Source organism: Maylandia zebra, linkage group LG19, assembly GCF_041146795.1.
Source record: "Maylandia zebra isolate NMK-2024a linkage group LG19, Mzebra_GT3a, whole genome shotgun sequence".
In the NCBI taxonomy this organism is placed as follows: Eukaryota; Metazoa; Chordata; class Actinopteri; order Cichliformes; family Cichlidae; genus Maylandia; species Maylandia zebra.
Genome location: NC_135185.1, coordinates 2,564,973 through 2,587,194, shown reverse-complemented (window position 1 = coordinate 2,587,194; position 22,222 = coordinate 2,564,973). Strand labels below are relative to the sequence as shown.

Genomic DNA, 22,222 nt, shown 5'->3' with positions numbered 1-22,222 from the left:
AAGAGATAACGTTGGTGTTTCCGTCATGTAGTAACTGCTGGCTTTAACTGTACAAAGGTTGTTCGACACTATGAAACACATACAGACTTCATGATGTTCGGCTAATATTTTTATTGTGAATATTAATCATGAGGGTAAACGGCCCTGTACACCACGGAGCGAGGTCAGCATATCCACGATATCCTCAGCTCCATGAGTTAACACAAAGTTTCCCAGCTGACTATCTAACTGCCAACTATTCCAGAGACGTGAAAATATACAGCATAAAGAAAAGTGTAAGAGACTCAGCAGCAGATTAGAATAACATTTATACATTTAATAAATCACCAAATGAATCCAAGAAACGAGCAAACCTGTTCCGACAATTTGAGTTTGTATTCCCTCAGCTGCAGACTCGCTGCTGTTTAAATGTTTGAAAAGGAAGATTAGATATTAAAAAATGTCAAACATAGACTCAGTCTGCCTTCACATTTGATATGAGGCCAGCACGTATAGTGGCTGTGTCCTGTTTTAAGATCATACATGTAAAATTGTTGTCTGACCTCCGTCGATCCAGCCGCTCAGAGTCCGTGGTTACCATGGTTACTGCATAAGCAGCTATAATGTTAACAGCTGGCACTGAGGAAGCTTACCGGCAGCATGGGTGTTTATGTTTTTCATTGCAAAAGAACCGTCTGAATGGTTAACTGAAGTTAACTTGGATAAATTATAGTTAAGGAGTATCACAGATAACGCCTACGTGAGCTGTGCGACTGTTCACCACTACACTGAAATCAGCAGGCTATTACTGAAATACACGTGCTATATCATAAACTATGATATAAATAGGGAGGTCCTATTAACATGTTTAGTTTTAAAGGACACCTTCCTGCCTTTAGTCTCCTTCATGAGCAGTATTAGTTTTCTTCTAACATCCAGAAGTCTGCACGATGTGTTTCATAGTTTGTAACAAGCCTTTGACAGGTAAACATAACATGACCGAAAAAGCAAAAAAATGGTTCATTTATGTTTGATGTGTGTTTATTCCTCCCTAAATATTGTCGGTGAAGTTTGCCATGCACGTCAGATTTTCCTGCGCATTTTTATACCTCTGCCAACAGAGAGAAAGAAAAAAAAATCTCATTCTAACAGACAGCTGGTGCTTAGAATACAGTTGAATAACTATTAAAAAACAGATGATATAATATTTCTGTCCATGTTGCAGACTTCATGATGAACATGCTGTTGCAAACTCTGCTCCTCTCGGTGGAAATGCGCCTTCTCTTTCCTCTTTGTATAAAAACGTTATAAAAGTCAGTTTAATCTCAAAATTCACTGTTAAATCCAAAACACACCAGATAAAGAAAAGCGAATAGTTCAGTCTAACACATGTGCCAGTGAACCATTAAACGTCTGTGAAACTATGCAGTTATGAAACGTAACTTTAACCTCAGCCAAACCGATTTGCTCAGTTGTAAATAAAACAGCGAAGTAAACGTGACCCGACAGACAGAACCTGAGTGAATGAAGTCCAGCGTTTAACCACTGAGAGCTAAAACTCAGCTGAGGTTTGAAAGCTGTGTGCCGGTGATTGGACATCAGCCGCTGATGAAGCTGTTCACCTATAAAGTCCTCTGTAAGGAAACAAGCTCCAGCAGCTCGGGAAAAATACTATATTTACTTATCTTGTGCAGAAAAATGCGCTGACATTGCTTTATATCGAGCACCGGCTGCCCAGTTAAACTGTGACTATCACCAGGTAACGTAGGCGTGTTTCTTGAATTAGCAGCAGGTGTTAAACAGCTGACAGATGAGGAGGAGGATGCATGCAGGTAAACTGAGGGTCTGTTGAGCTGATCGCTGGTTTCGTGAGAAAAATGTCAGCTCGTTCTTTATGTTACAGAAGCACAGAGACACAAAACCAGGCGGAAAGAGACGATTGTTCGGTGAAAATGAGAATCTGCGAATGCAACATGTGGAACACGGAGAGTGGAATATGTAAACAAACCGGTTAACGTAACCCCCTGGGTGCACTCTGCATGCTAATTGTTAGCAGAGCTAGTTAAATCTCTGAAAACATCTGAGCACTTTTGCAAACATGTTCTATGTTGACAACCTGACCAGACATACGGCGCGACATTCGCGGCTAAAACACTGTTAAAAGTGTAGTTGGTGACAGAAAAACGGGGTATTTTAAAACTACACCACCACTGCTGCCTGTGATTTGATCTGCATTCTGGGATACCTGGCTTCCCCAAGTCTACACAAGCAATCGATTATCTAGGATCGACCTGTTTTGACTTACTTTGCACGGCAACCAATCAAATGTTAGAGAAGCTGCATGGGCAGCGTTAACCCCGCCCCCTGAGTTTGATGGGTGAGGCTGACAGATAAAATTATTTCAAGATGAGAGCCAGGCACCAGGACTGCCAAAATGAAATAAATAAATATATCATTAAATAATTAATTAAATGTGTCAATAATTAATTAATTACATGTGTCATAACTATTTATTTAATTAATTAATTAATTCCAATTTTAATTAATTATTGTCACATTTAATTAATTATTTAATGGTGTATTTAATTAATTCATTATGGCAGTCCTGGCGTTCCATAGCCTTTTGTGTAGTTTGCAATATTTGCCTTTATTTATCTGAAAAAGTCTCATGTTCCTTAAGTACATCTACCCTGTTGAACTTATTATGGGAAATAAATATTTAAATAAAAACAAGCTGCTGATTATTTCACACTTTACTTGTGAGCAACGGCACATTTAAATCTTACAAATATAGTTATTTGGCTTATATCATGATAGATATCGTTATCGCCTGAAATGAAAAAAAACATATCGTGATGTGAAAAAATCTTATATTGCCCAGCTCTACTCAGAGGTCTTATTCTGAGTATTCACGGCAGCTGTAAGCTTCTCCAAGATCTTAACCATGCTGCATTCAGTGAGCTCTTTCTGAGAAGTCGCGCCTCGTCCCACCGTTTCAATCCCAGTGGGCAGCCTTGGAGGGGTTTGAACAGCCGGTTCCGCTTTCTTAATTCTCCGATAAGCCAGGGCCAAGCCAGCTCCGATCAGCAAGAACCCTGTTATCATGGTTCCGAATAGGTAGATATCTTCAGCGTCCTCGATCGACAGTCCCGCCAAGCACACGATCCTCCATGTCTGCCACCCGTCCATCGTGTATCCGGCAGGGAAAGTACCTCCAGGGCACTCGGGCTCTCCCAAGCCCAGACTTCTCGTTGAGAAAAGGGTGTCAATAGCATTCAGAGACCAGTTGATCAAATCCATAATTCTATTTTAGGTTTTAGAGAACGACAGTGACAGACTGTTCCAGGGAAACTAATGCACACGAGACAAGACAAGGGCACAAGAGGCTAAGCAGGGAAGATAAGGGGAAGGAGGAGAGGAGAAAAGTGCAACTGCCTTCGCCGAGAGCCAAAAGAGAAGAGAAGATATTATAAGTGATCATTGAGGTTATGGCTCCCAGTCCTTCATATAATGTTTGATATATTTTGGTGCTCTCTGATGCTACAATGTTACTGTAAAGTCTTGAACCTTTCCTTTTTTTTCTTTATATTACACTAGGAAACGGAACATAGATGCATTCACTCCAGCTGTCTCTTCACCAGGCCAGCTATCACAGTCATGTGTCCAGGAAAGGGAATTTGAGGGGGGCAGGGATTGAGGCTGGTGATCAGCTTCATCTGCTTTTACACTAACTCTTGATATTTGGTATGGTTACCTTTATTCCTTAACAAGCTGCCTCTGTCAGTGCGCCCCAGGGTGGCTGTGGCTACAATGTAGCTGCCATCACCAGTGTGTGAATGTGTGCGTGAATGGGTGGATGACTGGATATGTAAAGCGCTTTGGGGTCCTTAGGGACTAGTAAAGTGCTATATAAATACAGGCCATTTACCATTTACAGGCCATTTGTTCTGTTCTGTCAAGATGATCCTACACTGCTTCAGTAATGTTAATGGGTCAGTCCATGACTGACAGTGTTTCACTATGTGTTTGTAGTGGGGTGTGGTGTGTGGGGCAGTGTGGATGCAACTGCGTGGCATCCGCAATCACGCCTACTGAGTTAAAACCAATAAATCAATAAAATGGCTCAAAACTGTGATCTATGGACTGTTTCTTTTCACTGGAAATAAGAGGCTGAACCCAACTCTTGAAAAACAACTTGTTGTCCTGGTGGCATCCTATCACGGCATCACACTGGAATTCACTGAGCTCCTGAGAGCGACCCCTTCTGTTACAAATGTTTGTAGAAGCAGTCTGCATGCCTAGGTGCTTGATTGTATAAGTGTGTGGCACAACTGTAGTCATTCGTTTTTTCCTACAGTAGCACATCAACATGCTGTCACCCAGGAGAGACAGATGCAAATTAGACTCCAAATTCAATAAAAAAAATTTCTCAGCACTTATGATTACTTTCTGTATTGGGTCAATATTCATATTTAAAAACATTTTTTTAATGCAGCTTTAAAACCACCTAAGAAATGTGGCAGATCTGAAATTTTTTTTTCAGCAGCAACACACCTACACATGATTCAGCTCCGACTTTATCTTTCAAGTCCAGCAAAATAACAGCCACAAACATTCAGCTGGGTACTTGTGGAAGAAGAGTGTGCTTTAACAGAGACGCACCCAAACTCAGTGGACATTTCGGATTTACGCAATCAGTTGTCAAGCACCAAATAGCCTTCAAGTAAACTTATAGCACATGGTAAAAGTTCTGCTTTTACTGTGCCATCTGGTCCAATGATTTACGCAGTGGGAGCATTTCATTTCAAACTTCTTGAGACTCTGTACTTACCCAATCACATCAACAGAATTATTAAGATATGGGTCAAGGATCATAGAATTAGCGACGCTCCAATCGCCGTCTGCTGCGATGATGCCAACACCAATTAGACCAACTTTATCCAGCATGTTCCGGAGCACCTTTGGCGACAAAGACATGCTCTCAGTGGAACTCGGCTAGAGCTTTAAAATCATCCCAAACACCGTCACACTGCATCTCTCAGTAGGACAACTCAATGTTAGTGGCTGTTTTTCTACTTCAATTTACACTGCAGGCTACTCATTATGACAAAAGTACAATGAAAGATAACAGTAAGTTATGTTTACCTTAATGTACTTGATGTCAAAGCTTCGCTCATTCCAGATCTAAATGGATGAAAGAGAATTTTAGTTTGCAAACAAACTTTTGCAGGCTCAATTTCCTGCAAATCCATCAATCCAGTATCACGTGGTAAAGCTTTTATATTCCAGGCAGGCCTTCAGTACTAAGCAACTAATAAATGTCATCTGTCACATTTTACAACAAAGTCAGGTTTTGATATGTTCCCACTTACCATGTTAAAGTCACACTTTAGTGGACAGAAACCCTTCATTTTCTAACAGGGCTAATTCCATGCAACAACAGCCGCACAGGATTAAGACAACATGAATGAATCAAAGCCATGTAAGTTACTGTAGAGAGCAATAAGTAACATTTAACATTAACAGAACTACTTTTTTCCTCCCTGTGTTTGTGGGCTGGCTTTCACTTGGTCACATTGACCAGATTCACATCTGCTACTAGAGGTCCATCTTTGTTCCAATTCCTGGTTTATATTTGATGAAATACAGAAGTTGGTAACAGGACTTACATTAGAGAATTTACTGTCACTAGGTGGCTGCAAATAACTGCTTAGTGTTTAGAAGTTTTGACCATTACTACTTTTGGTTATTAAAATCCTGAGAATGCCAGAGATACTGAGAGATAATGCAAGCAGTCAGATGTTCAAACAGTTTAACCAGAGCTCAAAAATGAATGTGTGTGTTTGAAATGTAACAAAGAATTATAATTAATAGCTATATTAATTAATTATAATCCTGTTATGAAAGGAAAGTTCAAAACATGCCAAAAGCCACCAAGCTGCAAAGCACTCACTTTTTGAGGAAGCAGCCTTTGTAAGGACCACAAAAGCAATGTGTTGAAGTAGAGATGATTATTGCATGAATTTTGTGGGTTTGTGCAGAGCTGCATTCTAATCTGAGAAGTGGTATACACACCCCAACATACTGAATGTCTAGGTCATGGTACTGCTTGGCACCAAGGATCCAGTTCACCACATATGTTGCAGTGACATCCGGGTAGTCATAGGGCCAGTTCTTGCCACGGCCCACCCAACCGGGAAACGCCCAGGGCAAACCTATATGAAAACAAGCAGACACACAAGAAAAGACAATGATTCTTTTTGTGTTACATTTAATATAAATTTCACTATCTGGTCACATTTCCAATCACCCCCACCATCTATCCAACAAACTGAGCAGACTTGTTAAAGTTTTCAATAATATCAATAATATTATTGTATTATTTACATTCCATATAAAATAACTGCATGCATTGAATTGTAACCTTTATATCAAAACTACTTTATTCAAATTTTTAAAAAAAAATAAATGAAAAAAAAAAAAAAATCTCCGGATAGAAGTAAATGGGTGGAAAGTTCTGGCAGAAATTCCATGAGGTTTGCCAGTAATACCAAATGTGTTCATGCCAAGAAAAGCAGGAGTGGTCATTTGTAACAACACATGTAGATTCTAAATCTCAGTTTCCTACTATGACATTTTCCCTCTGATGTCTACTGGTTTTGGTTTACTGCTGTCAAGTTATCAGACAGAAAAGGAAACAATGTTCCTTCTTACCTATGAGTGTGATATTTGGGTTCCTCTTCTTGGCCTCTTTCATAAGCCACCACTCGTAGCCTCTGTAGTAGTTCTCATCATTTTCATAGCGCATGTGAGACGGCTCTGTTCCATCTGATCAAATCAGAGGTTCAATAATACCAAAAAAATGGAGAGAGTCAGTTTATTCTTGAAGTTATACTATGATCCAAAGTGTCTATCACGACCCCAGCACCAAAATATGTGGTAATTATAGCCAATATCCTATCCATACAAGACTTTAAGATCCATATGAAGCAGATGTCACAAGTGTTTCCTTGTTAAGAAGGAATTTATGTCATTCTGCTGGACTTTAGCTGTGTGTCATAATGCATTTCAGACCTGGCAGCAGAGAAATGGAAATGTAACAAGTAACAAATTAGAAACTGTCAGAAATGTAGTGTGACTAAATGTACTTTACCAGTAGTTTGCGCATCTCCTCCGATCTCCACCTTCAGAATGTGCAAAGAAGCTCCAAAGTTTGGCTGAAAATAGGAACACAGAGCAGTGAGTTCCCGTGCTTAAAACTGAACTGTGTGAATGAGTTGCTTCTGTCGTACCTTAAACAGGAAGTCTAGTATCTGGCTGCGGTACGGCTCCGCATAACTCACCAGTAACCGAGACGTCGCCTACATTAAGGCACACGTAGAAATGTTATGTTAGTAAAATAATAAGCTAATCAGAGAAACAGAAACATGCAGGCAGGCATGCATAGATCAGATTGTTCCTGTGGAGGCAGTGTTGTACAAGGAAGTACTCTAGTAAAATACACTAAACTCACCCCTCCGCCGCTTAAACCTCCAATTCCATCAAAAACCCTTCCCAGACCCCCGTCATCGCTCAGGACATAATTCTGAGCAGAGCACAAAGCCAAAGCCAAGAGGAGAACGGACACTAATAACGCCGACTCTCTGCAGTCCATCCTGAGCGCTAGCTGACAAGACGCTGTACGCGCGCGCACATTCTCTATCACATGACAGCGCAGCTGAGCGGCCACGTGATGTTGAAACCCGTCACACCGGTACTTACTTTTAAACGTTTATTTCGTTCTACGAACGTCCGCAATTTAAAAAAAAAAAATCTTCAAACAGTGTTCGCAATGATTTTTTTAAGGGTACACACGACCCACCCTTAAAATCCGGGGAAAAACGGTGAGGCATTTGTCTGCTGCATTAGAAGAGTTTTTTTTGTTTTGTTTTTTTTATTGACGCAAAAACAAGAATTAATATATAACAACATGGCTCCTGCAAGATTCCTTTGGAGCAGGTGATTACAAGAAATTAGCTTTCAGTTTTTTAAAAAAAGGAAGAGAAAATAAAGGGGTAAATTTGGGCTTACTAACTAAATCACATTCTTCAGTTGTGTTCAAAGGTTTCACTGCATCTTTTGTTTTCATAAAATAAGGGCTTTAAAGTATGAAATAAAAATTTTACAAAAGCCAGCTTTGTATGTTTAGATCTGTGTATTTAAAATGTACAAAGAGTGATTATAGCATTCACCAGAAAGTCATCTTTGCTATTGTGCATAATGAGTCCATAAACAATATCCCTTTTAGTGAAGTCTTCTAAATGAGAGAACTTGTAAAGTAATGGGTTATTAAATATATTTATTGTGAAACAAATTAAAGCAAGTCTAATTGAAAAACAAGACTGAAATGAGGAAAAACCATCAAATGACATATTCATTGTTAAAAAATAAAAATAACACGATTTGTGTCACGGACCCGGCTCTGTCTATTTTGAGATGGGTTATTAAATTCATATACACATATACACTGATTAGGAAGTTATAACAATCTCAACTGTGTGATGTCTCTTTAAGACAACCCAAGTTAATGTTTAGTGATGTCACAAGTATGTGCTACTGCCCTCTGTAGAGTGTGGGAGAAACGTGCTTACACATGGACACATGGACTGAGATGGACCTCGTTTTTTCAGCTCCCAAACTCAAAGTAATGTTACAGGTTGTATGAACATTGCTTGCTCCATGTAAGACAGCAGCGGTTGGTGAAGAGTGTGTTTATTAAAAGACGAACACTGTGGAATTTCCAGTACCAGTGTGGTCATGAGTGTCCTGCTGAGTGTTTCTGCGGCCTCCTCTCAACCACTTAATACAACCCACGTTACAAATTAGTAATGTTTATCCATGTTTATAACACAAATTACCCAGTGGTCACTGTTGTCATGTTTCGCTGTGTGGCAGGCAGGAGAAAGGACCTACATACAGGAATCGAACATGGAAATGTAACTTAAAATGGTAGCTTTATTGCTGGGAAAAACACTCCATTAAATAAACACATGAAAAGCAAACCAACACCCTGAACATGGAAACTAGGAATTAACACTGGAAAACTAGGAACTTGCTCAGGAACTTGCTGAAGCAAAAGTAGTTCGGCGAGGCCATGAAACTCAGGTCTGACTCAAAGCGATTCTAGCAAACCATCAGACAATTCAGAAGGGGAATATAGTGCATTATTTACACAGTGGATAGTGGCAGTTGGGGTAATACTGATTATAACTGGGGATATAGACAGGCGGTGGAAGGAATACTTTGAGGACCTCCTTAATACCACTGACAAAGAAGAGTCTGGGGACAGCTCATTTTCTTTTCCTTTCAGGAATCAACTTAGCTGTGTGTAGCTTCTGGCTGAGCTTGCTGCTGTGTCCTGCTGATCTATGTCAGGGCAGGACCAGGCCCACACAAGGAATACTTTATTCAAACTTGTCAGCTTCATTTTCTCATGCTGGGGATTTTTTCTTATTTGATCAATACTTGATTGTAATCTAAATCTAAGAAACCCACTGAACTGAAAGAAATCCACTTGTGAATATCTTTACAGTTTAATATTGGAACAAGCTGTCATACAAGAACAGAAACATGCTTCATTAGAATTCTTTGAATCCGAACTGTTTCCAAAAGGGTTTGTATAAAATTACAAAAAGGTCTGAACACCCCCTCAGACCCTCTGCCAGGGTTATACTTATTGCTTTCCAATTACCATAAGCATTATTTATTTTTAGGTTCAGAATTTCTAACAGTAGTTATTATGGTCCGTGAAAAACATGTCTTTTCTTTTTAAACTAAGCCTCCTGATAATGATGCTAATTAAAGTACTAATGTAGTAGCAGCTGTCTGATTTTACAAAGAAAGATAAACCTATACTATGGGAAAAATATGAAGCGACTAAATGGGTTGCTTGATAGGACCAGATTTTAAAATCCCTAAAATAATTAGCACAAGTCTTGAATGGGTTGGGGGGGGGGGGGGGGGGGGGGGAGGTAGCATAACATAAGCAGCATGGAAAGTGATAGCAAAACAGCATCTGCAGACTGTTCAAGTTTCTTTGAAGTAGGGATGGGTATTGAAAACCGGTTCTTGTTGAGAACCGGTTCCCACTGTTTCAATTCCTTGGAATTGTTTGCCATTTTTGCAAACAATTTCCTTATCGATTCCAGTCACCCCGAATGATGTCACTACGTTGCAGAGCGTCATTTACAGTACCTGGCAGGAAACATGGCAAACGCTAAAAAGTTTGGTCATACTTTACGAGAACAACAGGGCAACTTGCAATACTTGCATAGTAGATATTTAATTTAAAGGAGGAAACACTACAAATACAGAACCGGAGACAAAGGGCAGCCCTGGCGGAGCCCATCACCCACCGGGAACGAGTCCGACTTATTGCCGGCAATGCGAACCAAGCTCTTGCAACGGTTGTATAGGGATCGAATGGCCCGTAGCAATGGGCCAGACACCCCATATTCCCGCAACACCTCCCACAGGACACCCCGAGGGACACGGTCGAATGCCTTCTCCAAGTCCACAAAACACATGTAGACTGGTTGGGCAAACTCCCATGCACCCTCAAGTATCCTGCAGAGGATAAAGAGCTGGTCCAGCGTTCCGCCAGGGCTGCCCTTTGTCTCCGGTTCTGTTCATAATTTTTATGGACAGGATTTCTAGGCGCAGCCAAGTGGCGGAGGGCTTTCGCTTTGGTGGCCTCAGAATCTCATCTCTGATTTTTGCAGATGATGTGGTTCTGTTGGCTTCATCGGGTGAGGGCCTCCAGCTCGCACTGGAGCGGTTCGCAGCCGAGTGTGAAGCAGCGGGAATGAGGATCAGCACCTCCAAATCTGAGGCCATGGTTCTCAGCCGGAAAAGGGTGGAGTGCCCACTCCGGGTCGGGGATGAGTTCCTGCCCCAAGTGGAGGAGTTCAAGTATCTCGGGGTCTTGTTCGCGAGTGATGGGAGAAGGGAGCCGGAGATCGACAGACGGATTGGGGCTGCAGCTGCAGTAATGCGGACGCTGCACCGGTCCGTCGTGGTGAAGAGGGAGCTGAGTGTAAAAGCGAAGCTCTCAATTTACCGGTCGATCTACGTCCCTACCCTCACCTATGGCCACGAGCTGTGGGTAGTGACCGAAAGAACGAGATCGCGGATACAAGCGGCAGAAATGAGCTTCCTCCGAAGGGTGGCTGGCCTCTCCCTTAGAGATAGGGTGAGAAGTTCGGCCATCCGGGAGGGGCTCAGAGTAGAGCAGCTGCTGCTCCACATCGAAAGGAGCCAGCTGAGGTGGTTCGGGCATCTGACAAGGATGCCCCCTGGGCGCCTCCTGGGTGAGGTGTTCCAGGCATGTCCCACCGGGAGGAGGCCCCGGGGCAGACCCAGGACACGCTGGAGAGATTATATCTCTCGGCTGGCCTGGGAACGCCTTGGTATTCCCCCGGATAAGCTGGAGGAGGTGGCTGGGGAGAGGGAGGTCTGGGCCTCTTTGCTTAGGCTGCTGCCCCCGCGACCCGGCCCCGGACAAAGCAGATGAAAATGGATGGATGGATGGAACACTACAAATATGCAAAAGCATTTGCTCACAAAACACGCGATGACCTTAAATGAATGTCGTGATTTTAATTCCACTCCAGACTCATGAATCTCAACCCAGCAGCAGCGGTAACGTTTGTACGTCCTCTCCCGTTAATGCAGCAGGTAAATAATCAACTAACAGTGCATATTATGTTAGTGTGATCTGCCTTATTACAAAACCTGCCATTACTGTGTGCTGCATTTAGGTGACCATGATGAGAGAGACAGACAGAGTCTGGCTGGCGCTCGCTGGCAGTTGTCGCTGCAGTCTACCGGTAGCGTCTACTTTCAGGCCAGGATAGACGAATGTCACCGAGCAGTGACTCAGTTTGTGGTAAAAGGCTTGCACCCATTTGCCACAGCAGATGCCCTCAAATTTTCGGTAAGGGAATGTGTTTAATTGTAGGCAGGGACATTACTGGATATTCTTGTGTAATTGTTACAGAATAATTTATGTTTTACTTTGTTATTGCTACAGAAGAATATTTATTTTATTATTTTACATTTACAATTTTTTTCCCCGGGGACCCTGTGAAACCCCATTGAAGAGCCATAGGCTAGATCTCTTAATATCTCACTGTTGGGTTTATAAGGCCATGCTACTCCTAAATTTCTATCTTGTTCAAAGGGAAGATATAAAACAAAGTTCTAAGCTAATCGGCCTTAGTGTTCTCCTTTTTTTTTTAAAAGAATCAATAAGAGAATCGATAAAGAATTGAATCGTTAAACAGAATCGAAAATGGAATCGGAATCGTGAAAATCTTATCAATACCCATCCCTACTTTTAAGTCTTCTTTATTTTCTAGCATTGCCTTTCAACAAATGTTTCACAAAACATAAGAACCTGACAGTCAAAATCTCACCTGCTTTATACAGAATTCCATTCACATCTGAACCTCATTAATCTCTACCATCGAGAATATAGGGTAGGCTAAATAACACAGTCTAGACAAAGAAACAGGAATAAAATCATTTTTCCACTTAACAAACTCATTTACCCAACTAAACGGTGTGAAAAGTCAATCTCTTCACTTAATCTGACTCGTGAGGTTATTTTAAATGAAATAAACAATTTTACACAAAAGAAACAGCCCTTCATTTGGTTACACCCAATTGATATGATCAGTGACATCATATCCTATAAAATCAGGAAGTACTGGGGCGGCCATTCCCATATACCTGTTTCACATATAGGACCTGCACCAAGGAACACACAATGGTAAGTATAACCAAACTACATAAACAAATGAAAGATTCAAATCAACTAATGATGAAGTGACATTTCGCTTTAAGAACATTTGCAGAGATGTAATGAATAAATGGTAAATGGCCTGTATTTGTATAGCGCTTTATTTAGTCCCTAAGGACCCCAAAGTGCTTTACACTACATTCAGTCATCCACCCATTCACACACACATTCACACACTGGTGATGGCAAGCTACATTGTAGCCACAGCTGCCCTGGGGCGCACTGACAGAGGCGAGGCTGCCGGACACTGGCGCCACTGGGCCCTCTGACCACCACCAGTAGGCAACAGGTGAAGTGTCTTGCCCAAGGACACAATGACTGAGACTGTCGGAGCAGGAGCTCGAACTGGCGACCTTCCGATTACAAGACGAACTGCCAACTCTTGAGCCACGATCGCCTCAATATATAGACAATGCTACCACAAACAGACCCGGGATAGTATGTAGAGCCAAGGTTACATGTGCAGTGTCTACATTAAAGCTAGAGATGTGCTGATTGATACTGAAATATCGATTCCTCCGATACCAGTCATTTATGTTGTAGAATCGATTCTCACATTAAAATATTGATATTTTAGTAATTTAGGGTAAATTTGTAGTTTATCATTAACAGGACTTACTTACTTAGACTTAGATCCTCCCATGCCTTATGTGGCATATCGGGTGGCAAACGAACGCCACCAGGTTCGATCTTGTGTGCGGGCTTCAGCTTCTTCCAATGATATGTTCGATGTCTTTAGGTCTTGATGGACCTTCACCAGGTGTTGCGGGGATGTCCTCGTGGTCTTTTAATGCCCAGGGGTTGCCAGCACATCGCTGTTTTTGGAATCCATGCATCATCCATGCGGAGGATATGGCCGGCCAGTCGGAGTCTTTGGCATGCAACGATGTTGTGAAGTTTGACTGTGCCACTCCTTCGCAGGACCTCCTCGTTGGTGATGTGGTCGGTGTAGCGGATCTTCAGAATCCGGCGAAGACATCGCTGCTGGAAGACGTCGAGCTTGGTGTTGATGCAGGCCGATACCTTCCAAGTCTCGCTGGCATAAATGGCAGTTGGGATCACGATCGAATTAAGCACGCGGAGTTTGATCTTGAGGGAGATGGTCGGGGAGAACCAGATCTTGTTCATCCTCCGAAATACCGCAGCTGCCTTTCCAGTGTGGCACTTGACATCCACCTCCGCGTTGCCGTCATGGGAAATCGCGCTACCGAGGTAGGTTCTCCACTTCTTCTAGCAGCTGTGTCCCGATGTAGATCCCCCGTCGTGGGTCCATGGAGCTGACGTGCATGAGCTTCGACTTTTCAGAGCTGATCCTCAGGCCAGTTCCATTAATGGGAACACAATGGAAAGAAACTATATCATTCGGATTGTCTACATAGGAAGGAACTACTTCCTCTTCCGCCTTTCATAGTCATGTGCGAAATACGGATGTATAAATGTGTTGCAGCCCCTTGGCATGCACACTCACAACAATGGCTGCGCATAAATGGAGTCATGTGCGGACGTATTTTACATCCACAAACAGCCGAGGCGTGGTTTGCGATACATGTGGCAAAAAAGTAAGGTGTTGTGGCAGCTCCACTAACCTTGTCAAACACCTCAGAGTAAATCATATCACAGAATATGATGAGCATATGTTGAGGCAAATTGAAGAGGAGGAGAGGAGAGGGACAGGACAGGTGCTGCTAGGGCGAGACAGACGTCTTTCACGGAGTCCTTTAGTGCCGCAGGCAGGCAACGTGTTCAAATAGCGCACAACTTCAGTTTTTTTATTTCTATATGATGAATTCTGCATTATTAAGTGATAAGAACAATTAATCGAATGTCCTGTAATCATTATGACTCTATAATTTGAGATACAATAAAAGATGCAATAAATAAAATACGTTTTTGTACAAAGTATCAGTATCGGATCAGTATCGTCGATACCACCCTGAATTTTACTTGGTGTCGGATCGGAAAGGAAATCAGTGGTATCGCACATCACTAATTAAAGCATTATGATTGACTATAAGATAACAGAACACAAAATAACAATATATGCAAGTGACAAATGGCATTCAGTCCAGCCACTTTGTCACAGGATCAGTGAAGCAAGTTTTCTTTAACTGACCTTAGGTGTTTTCAGTAATGTAATTCTTCAGTTAGTTGAAGACTAATGTAAACCACCATTTGTCACGAATACGAAACATCATCAGTTGTGCACCCCCAACTCATTGGGTGTTTCAGCTGTTTATCACAATACACCCTCATTTACAGAGTATTTTCCAAAAGGTCTTTGGGATCATCAAGATGTTTTCTTCCAGACACATTCTTTTGGTGGAGTCATGAACACTGACTTCAACTGAGGCAAATGTTCTGGGGTCTTTTGTGACTTCTTGGATGAGTGATCACTGCACTCTTGGTCAGCTGGACACCCCTGGGAAGCTTCACCATGGTTCCATGTTTTCGCCATTTCTGGAAAGGGGAGCAATCACTTTTCACACAGGGCTTGAGCACTCTGATTGAATACTAGAGAAGCCTTTTTCCCATGAAATCTGTTTAAATCCCCCAAAACATTTCTTTAGAATCTTTTTGTTTATTTTGGCATTATCAAAGACAAGAGATAAGCATTCAAATCCAATATTAACTGAAACTGAGAATCTCTGAGCTGTTTCACCTGTTGGATGTCAGAATTTCCTTATCAGTTCTCTTATTGATTCTTATTAGGTTCTCACTGGTTCAGCTTTAAGAGTTACCACCATCTCTAAGCAGCATATAAAAGATGTTTTTTGCATTTTGCATGTGCATGCCACCCTGAACAACAAAGCACTGTATGATGAACAGTGTGTTTCTGTCCAACAGGGTACAAAGGTGCCATGGATTCAGATGAAAGGAGGATTGTTCTTGTGGGGAAGACGGGAGTGGGGAAGAGTGCAGCAGGAAACACAATCCTGGGGAGAGAGGCCTTTGAATCAGAACTGTCACCATCCTGTCTGACATCTGAATGCCATAAAGCAAAGGGGAATGTTGACGGTCGAAAGGTAGCTGTCAATGATACTCCAGGCCTTTTTGACACGAATTTCACTCAAGAAGAAGTATTGAATAGGATCAAGATGTGCATCTCTCTGTCTGCCCCTGGTCCTCATGCCTTCCTTGTGGTTCTTCAGCTGGGCAGGTTCACTCAGGAAGAGAAAGATACTGTTCAGATGATCCAGACCACCTTTGGTGAAGATGGAGCAAAATACACAATGGTGTTATTTACACATGGAGACCAGTTAAAGAAGCAAACCATTGAAAACTTTATTTCAGAAAGTCCTGATCTCATAGCCATCATTCGAAAGTGTGGTAACAGATACCATGTCTTCAACAATGAAATCAAAGATCCCAAACAAATCTCTCAGCTCCTGGACAAAATTGACAAGATGACTGTGGTTAATGGTGGAGGTTACTATACCAATGCAATGTTCATGAAAGCAGAGGCAGCCATAGAAAAGGAGAAAGAGCGACTCCTGAAGGAGATGGAAGCACAGAAGCAGAGAGAGCTTGATAAACTGAGAGCCAAATATGGAGGAAGGGCCACCAGAGAGAAGTGCAAGGTGCAGATGAGATATCATTATGAAGCCAGAGCCAGAGCTGAAAAATCAAATGACTTCACTTCAGCACCAGCAATAGCTGTTGCAGCAGCCTGTGGTGCTGCCATTGGAGGTGTGCTTGGAATTGCAGGCGGTCCGATAGGTTTGGCAGTTGGAATTGCTGCTGGAGCAGCTGTTGGAGCTACAGTTGGTGCTTTAGCAGTGAGAGTCTCAGATTGCTGCCACATACAATGAAGATTTTGGAGGATTAAATTATTCCCCAGGAAAATTTTGGCAGTTTTGGTCAACTGCATCTCAAGAAACATTTTTGCACAAATAAAGAATACGACTTTCCTAATCACTTTTTAATACTTAGAGAAATAATTTGAACATGTACAAGTGAGAGATACTCAACTGTTAATAACTTCACTATTATTTGTAAATGATTATAATCACTAATGGGGTGGCTGTAGCTCAGGTGGCAGAGCAGGTCAGCCACTAATCAGAAGGTCGGTGGTTCGATCCCAGGCTGCATCCTGGCTGCATGCCAAATATCCTTGGGCAAGATACTAACCCCGTGTTTGCCTACTGGTGGTGGTCAGAGGGCCCGGTGGCGCCTGTGTCCGGCAGCCTCGCCTCTGTCAGTGCGCCCCAGGGCAGCTGTGGCTACAATGTAGCTTGCTATCGCCAGTGTGTGAATGTGTGTGTGAATGGGTGGATGACTGAATGTAGTGTAAAGCACTTTGGGGTCCTATGGACTAGAAAAGCGCTATACAAATGCAGGCATTTACTAATGGAATATCAGTATCTATATAAATTCTGTTCTGGGAATATTTTGTATTTTTTTTGTCAGACTGGATTGAAAAAGTGTCATTCTAAGCAGTGTTGGTCAAGTTACTTGAAAAAAGTAATCGGATTACGCGTTACTGCCCATCTCTGATTCTAAGCTTGTTCAAGCACAAACATGAAACCAGCCAGTCATGCTGGTACGATATTCCACAACCTTGGACATGTGAGCTCTAGGAGAGATGTAGCTATCTATGTGAAATCTCTATACCAGCGGTCCCCAACCCCCGGGCCACGGACTGGTACAAGTCCGTGAGTCATTTGGTACCGGGCCGCGAGAGTTGAGACTTGGGTGTGAAATGTATGGTTTTCAGGGTTTTTATCGGTTTTTAGCGTAATTTTGTTATCGTTTTTTTCATTAACTCGGTTTTCCTGGGTCTTTTCACATGTGTTATGAATAAATCTTCTTTTTTCGAGACCGGTACTAGTTTTATTTTGTTTGTATTTATCCGCAACTCCCTAAAGGCCGGTCCGTGAAAATATTGTCGGGCACAAATCGGTCCGTGGCGCAAAAAAGGTTGGGGACCGCTGCTCTATACTATTCTCTCTAATATTCTGGGGATTTTGCCTTGCTGTTGATCAACAATGGACTTGCACATTCAACTCAAAGTTCTTGATTAATTCTAATTAATTATTTTGATGCTGGTGTTTGAAATGGAAGAAACTCATTTATTTTGAAATATGTGTCACCATTTAAATGACCTGAACCCAATTCAAAAATGTTCAGTGTTCATCTTTTGGACATGGATATACTGATATATGGTTGTTGTGTTTTGGCTATCGGTGATTGCCTTAGAGCAGGGGTCTAGTAAGGAAAAAAGATTTGCACTCACTTTTGCAGTTTTGTGTTATACAATATTTAAAATTTAAAAAACCCACTATATTTTCATAAATATTTGTCAGTGTATTTTTTGTTTTGTTTTTTTGTACTTCTCGAACACTTGAGTGGCCCTCCAATGAGATGACAGTGCTAGCAGTGGCCCCCAGCTCATTTGAGTTTCAGACCCCTGCCCTAGAGTGACTGTCTGCTCAACGTGGTATATAGGTGTATAGACATGTTTGTCTGGCAGTCTCTCTAAGGACTTCAACAGTAAAATCAAGGCTTGAACCTCACACAGACCTTTGAAGGGTTGTAAACACACACGTTATCCTGTATATATCGTACTTACTATTGTTTGAGTACTTGCGATTATTTTATTGTACTTTTTATATTTTACATTTATATTTATTATTTATCTTGCACCAAGGGAGTGGCACTCCAATTTCATTGTACTCTGTACAATGACAATAAAGGCTATTCTATTCTATTCTATTCTATACACACACAAATGTTTTAAAGAAATTGTAAGTCAGCATGTTCTTGTAGGGTGAAAACAAAACCTTTTAAATTAAGTTGCTTACATTGTGTCATTAGGGTTTTTGTATTTAAAGTTTCTTTTTTTCCATCTGGGTGTTCCAAATAGGTAAAAATACGATTTAAAAAAAGGGTCAGTAACGTAACCCTAGATTTGTTGTGGGTGGCCTGGTAGATAGAGGTTAAAATAAAAATGCTTATTTGCTAATGAGGGTCGGCACCAATTTATGCACTCATATTTTATTAGTTTATGGAGATTGTTTTTTCAGTCTCTTAGAATTGGGTGCTTGACAGTCTAGAAAGGCCAGCTTTTATCTTACACTGTGATGGTGAGCAAATAACTTGTACACTGTACAATCTACACTAAAGTTCAATATTTTATACAATGACGGCAGAAAAAGAAAAAAAACTGAAAAAGAAAAAAGATGTTCCTATGTTTTATGTCTGCAGGTTCTAGGAAGCAGAAGAAGAGTGATGAACTACGAATTATTTTGGTGGGAAAAACAGGAGGAGGGAAGAGTGCAACAGGAAACATCATCTTAGGAAGAAAAGATTTTCAGTCTGAACTAGAGATGGCACGATACCACTTTTTTATGTCCGATACCGATACCGATATCATAAATTTGGATATCTGCCGATACCGATATGAATCCGATATAGTGTTTTTTAATCAACAAAACTGTTTTTTTTTTTATATCTTGCTGCATTTTGTATAAGTTCATAACTCAAGTTTAAAACAACAACTACACTAAAGCTATTCTGTTATACCTGTATGCAAAACAAAATATTTCATAGTTCAGCAATACTGATCAATCTAATAAACTTAAACCTACACCATCCTCCCTATTCTGGTATTTTAAAGAGTACTTAGCGTAAATATTAAGCAACCTAACTAATAGGGTTCCAACTCCCAGCAACAACAAAAATAAATAAATAAAAAATAGGGAACCACCCCTCACGCTCCACCTCATGATGCTTAATCGACGTAATCAACCTTAATTTGATGCAGTGTGAAAAAAAAATGCACAGAAATCAATTATTTTTCAAGAAATATTAAATAGATTCAACATCTTTCTTCAACAAAATTGCAGACTGCACAGATGGTACCTTCCCAAAGGAAAAAGTACTATATCTTACTAGGGTATATATATTAGACTTAATAGTCACTATATACAGTAATTGACTTCTATTCCTTTTACATCAAATTAAAACTTTGGGTGTCAGATAATTATTTATTAAAAGCTCGACATTTTAAATGAGAATAAGAAAGAAAAGTATGTCTTTGTGCCCCATTTTCCCTGTTAATGCCCTATCGGCCCCCCTGGCTAAACTTTGCTAGATCCGCCCCTGCACAGTTACCAGCCGTCAGCTACGTAGAAAAAGATCCTCGAGTAGAAAGTAACATTAAATAAATTCTAACAACAGCTTATCAAGCTTAAACGTGTTGCTGTTGTTTATCCGCTGGTTTCCTCTTTCTGGTGCAAAGTGGGCCAAAACCAAACAAGAGAGACGGACTCACGACAGAAAAGCCGATCAGCTGATCATTTAAGCAGTTTCACGATTGAAGTAGCAGCAAGAAGAGGCAGTCGCTTGTTAAGCTTAACGCAGGAATGCTTTACAAACATTCAGAGATGGACTTACACACTTGCTTTACTTCTCTCGGGGATAACTTTGTCGGAGATGAAATGCCGGGTTGCTAGCGAAGCTCCAAATGCTATCCAGACCACCGACAGATCCCGCATGCCACAGCCGCTCTATCACGTGATGCATACTGCTTCGACGTGCTAACGTTCTGAGGTGAGTTACGGCGTGTTGCAAGTTTTGTGAGGTGCTTTCGTGATATTTAATGGATCGTATTACATTTTTTATTTTTCTCCGATATCCGATCCAGTAATTTAGGTCAGTATCGGACCGATACGTAATATCGGATCGGTCCATCTCTAGTCTGAACTGTCCCCACCCTCTTGGACATCTGAGTGCAAGAGAGCTCAGGGAGATGTGGAAAGTCGAAAGGTGACCATCATTGACACTCCTGGGGTATTTGACAATAATGTGACTGAAGAAGAAGTGTTAAAAAAAATTAAAATATCTATTTCTCTGTCTGCTTCTGGCCCTCATGCCTTCCTGATGGTCCTAAAGCTTGGTAGGTTCACACAAGAAGAGGAAGACACTGTGAAGATGATTCAAAGTACTTTTGGTAAAGAGGCAGCCAAATACTCGCTAGTTCTGTTCACACATGGAGACAAACTAAAGAAACAAACTACTGAAAATTTCATCTCAAAAAATTTATGACTTCAAGAGCTCATTGAGGGTGTCTATGGCAGATATCATGTCTTCAATAACGAAGTGGAAGACCCAGAACAAATCAGGCAGCTTCTAGAGAAAATTAACAGAATGACTGTGGAGAATTGTGGGGGTCACTACACAGTAAACATGTTGAAAAAGGCAAAGAAGGCCTCAAAGAAAGAGAAACAGACTTGCAAAGGAACGAAAGGATGAAGAGCAACAGAGAAAGAACAACCTAAAGGCTGAAGTCAAAAGAGAAATGAATTTAACAGGACAGTCAGTGAAGCATGCAACATGTCTGTTGCAATAAGAAATTCTAACTTCATAGAAGCAAAAAACTATTGCCTAGTTTAATGTATTACTTTTATAATATTGCTTTTTGGCTGTAGACTATGTTGTTAACTTGTTTTAGTCAGAGCCAACTTTGCTTAACAAAGCATTATCTACATTGCCAAAAGTATTAGCTCATCTGCTTTACCACGCATATAAATGTGAGTGACATTTTATTTTTAATTCATTAAAATGTGATTTAATATGTAGGTTTAATCTGATGTTAGCCCACCCTTTGCAGCTACAACAGGATTAGTTCTTCTGGAAAGACTTTCCACAAGGTTTAGGAGTGTGTTTATTGGAATTTTTGACCAGAAGCGCACTTTTCACAATCTTCCTCACCAAACTCACTGTTACGTCCCCTGGCTAGTCTAGGGGGTTGAAGGGACGAACATAAATGTGGATAGAGACGGAGGAGCCAAGATGGTAAATTTAAAAGGTTTATTTAATACTGGTGATGGGACGTAGGTTCAGACCGAGGTGTAACGTCAGGGAGAGCCAAGGCCAACATAACAAACAAAACATCCCTGACGTAGAAATAAAAGAAACTTACCTAACTCCAAAGAAACAAAAGATACAACCTATAACCATAACCTACCTAACAACACATAAACAGGAGAAAACAGGGTGTCAAAACAAAAGGCAGCTCTCCCCTACAAGCAGTCTGAACATGAAACAATAATGCTCACACAAAATACAAAGGCATGCAAGCCTGCACCAGTATGGCAACCAAAATGGCCGGAGGGCCCAGAAGCACAGCTCCACAGGCCTTAAATAGTGCTCTGCTGATTACCAATCAGCCGGACTCTGCACAGCATCCAATCAGGACAGAGGAGGTGGAGCCTGGACAAAACAAAGGGTTAATAGGGAGAAGAGACATCCTCCTGGGGGATGTAACACCCCCACCCAGAAAAACAAACGTATACGTTTGTTAACCTTACACCATCACATTCTTGAGAGGGCATCGGCCACAATATTTTCACATCCTCTTTTATGCTTTATTTCAATGTTGTAGTTTTGTGAAATTAAAGC

The 22,222-nt window shown here is 41.2% G+C and overlaps 1 protein-coding gene and 1 pseudogene across 2 annotated transcripts in view; one reads left to right on the top strand and one right to left on the bottom strand.

The window, feature by feature from the left end:
• Window positions 1-7,683, bottom strand: part of galcb (galactosylceramidase b) — a 46,143-nt gene extending 38,460 nt beyond the window's left edge. Inside the window, exons 1-7 of one of the 2 annotated variants that reach the window (XM_024806289.2) lie at window positions 7,493-7,683; window positions 7,272-7,340; window positions 7,133-7,196; window positions 6,694-6,807; window positions 6,055-6,194; window positions 5,125-5,163; window positions 4,811-4,938 (exon numbers count right to left, since the gene is read on the bottom strand). In XM_024806289.2, the coding sequence (XP_024662057.1) occupies window positions 4,811-4,938; window positions 5,125-5,163; window positions 6,055-6,194; window positions 6,694-6,807; window positions 7,133-7,196; window positions 7,272-7,340; window positions 7,493-7,633 (695 nt within the window). In that variant the 5' untranslated portion in view covers window positions 7,634-7,683. The remainder of the gene's footprint in view (window positions 1-4,810; window positions 4,939-5,124; window positions 5,164-6,054; window positions 6,195-6,693; window positions 6,808-7,132; window positions 7,197-7,271; window positions 7,341-7,492) is intronic. The other variant, XM_024806288.2, reaches the window with a different exon arrangement.
• A 6,236-nt stretch (window positions 7,684-13,919) lies between these two features.
• LOC106674850 (GTPase IMAP family member 8-like) lies at window positions 13,920-21,170 on the top strand (annotated as a pseudogene).
• Window positions 21,171-22,222: the final 1,052 nt, after the last annotated feature.